The sequence below is a fragment of the Electrophorus electricus genome, chromosome 16, assembly GCF_041902795.1.
Source record: "Electrophorus electricus isolate QZ-2024a chromosome 16, ASM4190279v1, whole genome shotgun sequence".
Classification (NCBI taxonomy): domain Eukaryota; kingdom Metazoa; phylum Chordata; class Actinopteri; order Gymnotiformes; family Gymnotidae; genus Electrophorus; species Electrophorus electricus.
In genome coordinates this window covers 24,332,501-24,341,763 of record NC_137512.1, presented here as the reverse complement: position 1 = coordinate 24,341,763, position 9,263 = coordinate 24,332,501, and the positions used below count along the sequence as shown (strand labels likewise).

The 9,263-nt window shown below is 42.3% G+C and overlaps 1 protein-coding gene across 1 annotated transcript in view; it reads right to left on the bottom strand.

Annotated features, from left to right (window-relative positions):
• Positions 1-1,383: 1,383 nt before the first annotated feature.
• The window catches only part of fa2h (fatty acid 2-hydroxylase), a 26,137-nt gene continuing 18,257 nt past the window's right edge, over positions 1,384-9,263 (bottom strand). The window contains exons 3-7 of the mRNA XM_027017193.3: positions 8,952-9,094; positions 5,646-5,746; positions 4,837-5,009; positions 3,996-4,248; positions 1,384-3,573 (exon numbers count right to left, since the gene is read on the bottom strand). Coding sequence (XP_026872994.1) covers positions 3,506-3,573; positions 3,996-4,248; positions 4,837-5,009; positions 5,646-5,746; positions 8,952-9,094 — 738 coding nt within the window. The 3' untranslated portion in view covers positions 1,384-3,505. The remainder of the gene's footprint in view (positions 3,574-3,995; positions 4,249-4,836; positions 5,010-5,645; positions 5,747-8,951; positions 9,095-9,263) is intronic.

Here is a 9,263-nt window from a genome sequence, read left to right as displayed (position 1 = left end):
GGGAGCGACTGCTGCTGGGAGCGCCCTGGGTCCTAAAGCCCGCCCCCCGTCACGGGCGTCCTCATAAAACGTGGGAGTTCAGCAGGAGTCCGATATTCAGTCGAACAAATAACACATTAGTATTGCAGCTCTGGATAAGAGCGTCTGCTAAATGCCGTAAATGTAAATGTAATCAGTTATAATTATAATAAAATGTTGAATTATATATGGTTTCATACGTAGAATGACATAAAATAGCAATACTAATCACAGAATACAATTTTATTTTTTAAATATTAGCATTCTTTTTATGAATTTTAGTAGTATCCTATTCAAATACATCTGAAAGTCAAATGGTTAACTCTGTTTTAAAGTTTAAGTGTACATTCAATAGTGAGTGTAATTACCAAGAAGTTATTAAATGTTTATTAAGCATACTGCCGTGCAGCAGAAATTGCTCTTAAAACTGGTGTTTCACTTTGTTACCTGACAAACCCTAAAGGTGTGGAAGCCAGTGCCACGTGACTCCACCCATTACCCCACCTCTCTGGAAACCGCGCTTTTCTCAGGGTTTCTCAAAGCCCTGCAGAAACCTGGGATTCCTCAGCCTTCCTCCAGTGCTGTTCTGTCAACAGCGAGCAGAATCGTCCACCTTCCTCCAGGTCCCTTCAAGGGCTTGTTTTGTTTTCTTTTGTTTTGAAGGTGTAGTTGTTGTGGATTTTGAGAAGCCCATTTCTGCTGAGAGAGACCACACGGACACCTCCACCTTCCCAAGCCTGAGTGCACATCTACCTACATGGGGACTGAGCCCACTGGCCATGCGTTCCTCCCGGTTCCCTTATAGATGATTGGTGACGACTGTTTCCAGATCAGCCTGTAGGGGGCGCCAGTGTTTAGGTTACCATCCTGACACCCCTCCTCTGCTATACACGCACCATCTTCGGGAAAGCACGAGCGTGAAAGGCAAAGCTGCAGTGGTCAAACAGCAGAGGGTGCATCGTGTCACTCACGTATTTCTGAAGGAACGGAGAGAAGACTCTATTCCTAAATACTGCTCTGAAGATGCTGTGTAGATGTTATGTTAAATTGGAATCTAGTGTTTTGCTTGCTTTATATCAACTTTGAAAATTAAGTTGCACTGGCTATAAGATCTATGATTTGAAAGATCTAGCACTTCTTTTTCCACCATAACTGCTCAAGAGATGAGCTTCACATCATGCAGTAGGTCACTGTACCATGGTACGTATATTTGAATATTTTTTCTCCCATGACCCTCACATGACTGCTTGGATTCTTTTGGAAAGGTCATACTGTATTTCTGTAAAGCACGGCTCTTTGCTATAAGACATTATTTGTACACTCCCATTTGCTCAATTTGTTTTGCGAAAGTCACACAAAAACCTGTCAGAAATATACACACATTTATTTACAAGTACAGTTGTATTTGCATAGAAATGTATAATTGCAACATAAAAATACATAGTAGTAAACAATTTTTTGTATTAGAGGCATTTTTAATAGCTTCTTATTTTTATGGAATTTGTTTCACTGCATTAATCCCCTAAAACTTGTTTACAGGTAAACAAATGTAAATATATTTACTGTTTTTATTTTAAATCAAACTGGAAGCAACCTCTAGTCAGTGGGACTTTGTAGAACGCATGTCATCAGCGGCAGGAGTGAAAGACAAATGTTATTAAATATCAAAAACACAAACATTTTCTTTTATTATTTCTCAATTTTCCCAACAAAGCAGCCGGATCCAACCTCCTTACACCCACCCAGATCCTGATGGACGCATCCCACTGATCAGTCACATGGTTCGGGCCTCTGGCCTCTGAGGCACTCCAGGGTCATTTTAGTATACAACTTATTGATTTCATATCTAGATTTTGTTTATTTTGGCAGCGGTGGGGGGCGGGCGTCTTTATACCATCAAAGACGATTTCAGAGACTGTGGCCGCACCAAACCTGTTCTCACAAAATATCTCCACCCTTTCGTCACCACCTAGAGATGGCAGCATCACACATTTTGAAAAAAAAGGCTTGGATGCAGCAGCTAAAAGCAGCTAAAGAAGGAAAAAGGAGCCAGTTTCCTATTGACCTGAATGGAAAGTTCCCAAAACGCCCACGTACGCATGCAGTGACTTTGGTCACAGTCCAACTCACACAAGGAGAAGATTCTAGAGCATTGGAGGGGAAAAAGACACAGAACAGGTTGATTCATTATGACTGAATGCGAGACACCACTACACAAAGCAGAGAATGACACGAGTGTGAACCAATGAGAGATCAGCCAAGAGTGCTGGGCAGGCTCTCCTTCACAGCCTAGTCAGATACTTCGGATCATCAACCCAGGGTGGGGGGTGGGTCCTGCAAGTCCATAATAACCAGAGTAACCAGGCCAACGTCGTCCACCCCTAAAAGAAAATGCCCAAAACACCTTGCTTCACACCCTCAAGGGTTCAGATTCTGTAGCCATGACAACACAGGTGCATTTCCTGGTTAGGAAGACCAAATGCCATTGTTTACTCCTTAGTGTCTAAGTTTTGGTCACATTTTAACACCTCACACTGCATAGTTAAATAACTGGTTACTCGAGGAGTTCATGGCTATGGGCGGCTCTCTGGCCAGGATATTGTTCTATTGTTGGATCTCTTGGCATATCTTACAAAAACAGTACACAAAATGAACAAGGCAGCCGGAATTATACTGTCCCCTAGCAGACCGGATCCCTGGACGTTAGCGAGGAAAACAGGAAAGGATCATTATTGAAAGACTAGTTCACAAGAAAGGAAAAAAACAAACAAACCACAAAAGAAGGTGTAAGACAGAAGGAAAGGAGGGAGAGGGAACTTTGACACCTCAGGGAAGCGTGGTGGTCTTGGGGGGCTGGACAGGCATTTGGGTGAGGCGTTCCTGAGTACATTTCTTGCTGGCAACGGCTTGGACAGCTACCGCAAGGTCCCTGGAGGGGTCCAACCTCCTCTCTTACTTTTCCTATTAGGACAGAACTATAGCCAACAATCAGTCACTCATTCTCTCTCTCTCTCTCTCTCTCTCTCTCTCTCTCTCTCTCTCCCTCTCTCTCTCTCTCTCTCTCTCTCTCTCTCTCTCTCCTGACATCCACATGCACTCTCACACTTGCCTGTATCACGCTACCCCTATGAACATGATGGGAGGTAGGGCTGGGGGGGTCATGGGGTCGGAGGTTGAGGGTCATATATATATATATATAGGTCATTTGATCTTCCAGTGCCTCTAAAAGACAGATTTTATCCAACAGTATTTAAAGAATATTATATTCATTTATATATAAATATGTATATTTCCTAATATGAGACTGAGAATAAGAGCTCGCCCCTCTTGTGTACTGGCAGATGGATGATGATGATGATGATGATAACGCCGCCGCCAACGACGAGTGGTATTTGGATGATGATGAGGGGTCCTCCCCCTCTTAGAGAAGGAGCGTGATGCCGAGGGGAGAGACCTGGTACAGGAGCTCAGAAGTGAGCACGATCCTTTAAAAGCTCTGGTCGGGAATGACTGTCCTGAAAGGGTAGTCCCACAAGGTGGTGGTGATCCCAAATCCTGCAGTGGGAAGCAGCGGTGTCGGCGCATGCATAAACAACAGGTGTGCACTACCTTTACATAATCGTACGACACGTTTGCATAAGTGTGCATCTTTCGCCAGTGCAAGAAACACGAGAGACGTGCAACACCAAAGCACTGGGAGGTTTCACTCAACATTCAGGTCTATCCACAGTCCAGCTCCCTTACACTAAAAGGACCCGTGGTCTGGACTCCCAGTTCCTCCTCCGACTGCACGTCTGTCGCATTACCTACAGTGCAGCTACTGAATAATTCACATCCAACAGTAACATCTAACAGGTTAGATCCCCATCAAAGGAAAAAATGGGATAAGATGAGGACAAATTACTAACAAACACAAACGCAGACACACACTGAAGTGGGGCCCGCACAGAGGTGGACGGGAAGTGCAGCAAACACACCTGCTCTTTGGTGTTCGAAGTGGTGTTTGACGTGGTAGGCTTTGAGGCCGTACAGGTAGGAGCCCTTGCGTGGAGAGCCGTAGTGCAGGTAGTAATGGATCATGTCATAGATGACGTACCCGCACAGACCACCGACAAACAGGGACGTGCCCAGGCCCTCAGACAGGAGCTGCCGCAGCACCAGGTAGAACGCTCCGATGACGATGGAGGCCACGCCGGGAGGAAACACCAGGCGAGAGCCGTCGAACGGAGACTGAGGAGAGGGAGAGAGAGGGAGGGGAAAGAGGAAGAGAATGGAGAGAGAGAGAGAGAAGGATTTGAAGGGAGAAGGGATATATAAAGTAGCAGTCCTGAAGGTCTGGTAAGTGACTAATCATCTCCACTCAGCCTGAAATTGTTTTAGTTGATTTTAGTCAACTTTTTATAGTGACCTTTTTAAAAAACTTTTAATATGATTTTGGTATGATTATTATTTTTAATATATATTAATATATTTAATATTAATTTAATTTATTTTAGTATTTTATCCCTATTTAATCTGTAATTTATTAAGATACTTTACAAAAGACTATGTATACTGATTTGATTCACTATTTACTATTATGGTCATTTATTATTATTAGTTTATATGTTTGTTAAAATCTAATTTTGTATGGTCTCAACTACACTGTAAATGAGGGTCACCCTTGACTTTCCTTCTATAAATGTTTTACTGATCAACTGACTGCACCCTGCAACACCACCACCTCCTCAGAAGTGGACTCTCCCAAAACCTTGAATGGTTTGCTCCTTCCCAACATCGCCACGGCAGCGGTCAGGGTGGGCGGAGACAGCGGCTCACCTTGTGGTGCTGTCCATGCAGCAGGAAGTGCAGCATGATGAGGTAATAATTGTGGGCGGGCGGACGCATGTGGAACAGGAAGCGATGGATGCAGTACTCGAGGAAGGACCACATAAACACGCCCAACATGAAGATGAGAGGGAAGCAGTATTTGTGGACCATAATGGAGTAGTCTAGACACACACGGGGGGGGGGGGGGGGAGCCACAAAGCTTCAGCCCATCATCAGACACCTCCCATGCAAATTAACAAAGCTGCATCTGCATGCGCACATTATATTTATATATATTATACATTTATTACATAATTTAGAATGTTAAATGTGCCATGTTCACGTCGGTAAGTATCTCCTGCACAAGGATGTCTACCAAACATGAAATTTAGAACATTGCACTGCAGTTTAATCTCCGGAGTATCAAAGATGCAGTTTCACTAATGTACAAAAACTGAAATTAGTACCCCATAGCAGGTAAAAAGGAATTACTCCAATAACAAGTATATTATATGGTAATAAAATAGTAATAAAAAGTTATATATTATAAATATAATTCAAATGATCATGGTAATAAGTCTGCTTGAATATGAGCCATGCTAAAAGCATGCTAACTGAGGCAGGGCCACTTTGGAGACATTTCCTCTGGGAGGAGTCCATCACTGACTATATTATGTAAATATGCATAGTATATTTCACAGTGTATTTATACATAGAAGATTTTTAATGTGTACATATACAAACGCTATACTTCTCTCTCTATAGTAGTTAATATGGTTGGTTAAATGTTTAGCTTTGTGCGCATGTGTGTGTGTTACCTGATGTGATAAACAATCTAGTGCTACCTTGAGCCAACACGCTGTAGCAGTGCCAGCTCAGATACACAACCAGAGGCATCCACACAGCTGGCACCATGTACCTACACACACACACACACACACACACACACACAAATATATAGATTATATTACACACACAAATATATAGATTATATTACACACACATACATATTTTATATATATATATATATATATATATATATATATATATATATATATATATATATACACACACACACACACACACACACACACACACACAACCCAGAGAAACAGAACAGTTCAGACGAGGTCCTTCATCAGCCACGCGGGTGCTGACATTCTAGGAGTTGGAACCAGTTTGAGAATCACTAGACATTTAAACCTCAACATTCATGCCACAGGGTTCTAAAGTTCCAAGACTGTAGATCAGAGCTTTTCCTTAAGTTTCCTAATTTCATTGCTGCCACAGCTGTAAATGCAAGCAGACACAAGCAGCGTCCATCAGCAGGAAAATGCGGAATCGATCCTTTTATGCTGGTTAGTTTAGCGTCTGTGTTAATAAAATGTACGTGTAAGGTGGGAGGCTACAGTACCAGTTAATAATCGACTGGTCATTTCTCTCTCGATGAGCATAACTTTGGGATCGGGAGAAGATTTGGGACACGGTCTCTGCTGTTGAAGTACAATATCAGCTACTGTTTTATTTGTAGGATGAGCCACATCAGCACCAGATGAGTTCTTGTAGTCTTAACAGCAGGTTGAGTATAGGTCAGGTCATCCATTCTCCGAGCAGATAAAGCATGATCGATGACATCATCGATAACAATCCACAGTCATGCAAACATTTTCATCTGCTAAAGTCCATCAGTGGCTTTTCTGGAGGGAGACTTCGCTCTCACTGCAGATGCCTTTATTGCTTATTAGCTGTGACTAGGTGACATAGTCTGTGGGTTTATAAAAGAAACTGCTACTGAACTGAAACATTTTTTTTCACTTCCTGTATATTCCAGATGGGGGTGGAATTTGGAGAAGGAAGAAAATTACAGCTCATCAAAATGTGCATGTAGCAATTCCAAAAACGTCTCTCGGAAATGTCTTGTTCAAAAGACGTTTTTCAACAAGTCCATCAGAGACGTGGCGTAGGACCCAGGCTAACTTCTTATCTGGGAATAGCACCTGGAGTCAAAAGGTGAAGCGATTTAGGGTTAACGCGAGTTCTGACAGCCTGACAAGTATATCTGCGAGACTTCTTTTCGGGTCCTGCGTCCGCTGCTGTGGCTTCCTGCAGCTGTTCGTATCAGATTTTAAACTCTGTTTGCTTACAAGAAGGTCCTGCTCCCTACACCATGAAGGCAGTGGTCAAAACCCCATCTGTACCTCGAGCCCTTGGTGTGTCAGGGCACCACCTGGCTGGACCCAGCCACCCTTCAAGATTCATGGAAGACAGGCATCCAGACACTTCCAAGTCCTGGAGTTGTTGGGATAAAGTCCCACTGAACCGCTGAAGAATGCATCCCACACCATCTTCTCACTCCGTCTGAAGACTTATCTCTTTGAAAAGCACTTGAATGTAAAACCAATTATGCCCTTAACAGGAAGTTTTTATATTTGCACTTAAACTGTCTTGTCTACTGTAATACTCAAATAGATGTGTACTGCATCTCTCTACTGATGCTTGGTTCTGGAAATGTGTCAAGTTAAGGGCATTTCTGGACTCTAACCTGTTTGAACTAGCTAGGGACAGACAACTGAGTACTGTTGTAAGTCCCTCTGGATAAGAGTGTCTGCTAAACTCCATCAGTGTAAATGTAAGGAAACGTTTTAAAGCTTTCAAACCATCTTCACTTGGCATGACAATGTAAAGTCTCTTAATGTCCACTGAACAAAGTAGAGAATTGACATGTCTTTGTTTCTTGTCATTCAAGGATTTGTTGAAAATGTGTAGAGTCTTTAACAAATGTGGGCAAGGACTGAACAATAGAAATGACACTGAGAAACTAGGACATGATTTCTGTTCAGTAGATACAAGCAGATACAATAAAGATATAGAAGGGAGAAGACAAAACAACTAGAGCAAGAATTAACCACACCAATGCTCCATGTGGAATCATGGATTATCTACAACACTCCGAGTGGAATCATAGATTATCTACACAAACTTTGTTTGGAATCATGCATTTACACACACACTGTTTGGAATCATAGATTATCTACACAAACTTTGTTTGGAATCATGCATTTATACACACACTGTTTGGAATCATGCATTTACACACACACTGTTTGGAATCATAGATTATCTACACAAACTTTGTTTGGAATCATGCATTTACACGCACACTGTTTGGAATCATGCATTATTTACACGCACACTGTTTGGAATCATGCATTATTTACACACACACTGTTTGGAATCATGCATTATTTACACACACACTGTTTGGAATCATGCATTATTTACACACACACTGTTTGGAATCATGCATTTACACACACACTGTTTGGAATTATGCATTTACACACACACTGTTTGGAATCATGCATTTACACACACACTGTTTGGAATCATGGCTTATCTGCATGAACGCTTTCTTTGAAATGAGGGTGTTGTCCAGCAGAAAGTGTGTGACTAATAGATGAATGAATACTTGTAACTGTGGAGTGATGTGTCACAGCTGCTCTGCCTATAAAAGCCGGCATTGGAAATCTGAATGAAAGACAATAAGGGACTTTTCTCCAAATGATAACAGCTCCACCCTTATCATCTGGCGTTATAACAACGGACACTTTTGTTTAAACCTCTAAACCTGAAAATCAAAAATATTCTCCTTTCACCTTGTTAACTCATGCCCATATTAAATGTGATTCATAGTGACAAATCATTTAATTGACAAAATTTCAGTTTTTCCGGAATCTTTGGTCAAAGCGAACTGGCTGCCTGAACGACTTGTGACATTTGGTTATGTCATGAAGATGAACCAACAACATCACAGCATGCTTTCCCAGCCATACGCATCAACACTAGCTAGCAGCTACAAGGGCAGCAAGTGAGTGTTTGGTTCTTTACTACAAATACTTTTGTTCCAATACCTAAAACACGTGGACACGGGCCCTGTTCCTCAGACCTGTACGTTCTGGTGAAGGTGGAATACTGGAGAATTGCAGATTGTGTTCGAGACATTTCACTCGGCATCTAGTCAAAAACATGCTGCCGTTGACAGACATGGACAGTCCATCAGCCAGAATGATTCTTTACACAGGAACCCTTTTTGAAACCCTTTTGATGTTTGTGTGAGGTCGTACCATGGGGTCTTAGTATTGGCCTCGAAAAAGTCTGACTGGAAGAGACGTATTGGGCGGTCCACTGGCTGGTGCACCCACGCATCATACTTGTCTCCCAGGTAACCCACCTGCCAGGCTAGAGGTTTCCTCCAGTCGACCAGGTCCTGCACGCAAGACATACGAGACAGGACAATCACATACTCAGACCCTGCAGAGACATGACAGTTACGCGCACAGCGAATATTCTTATGTATGTAAATAAAAATGTATAACATTACATCACAACAGATGCTGGCCACAACTGATTACTGTGAAAATGTTTTAAAAAAAATA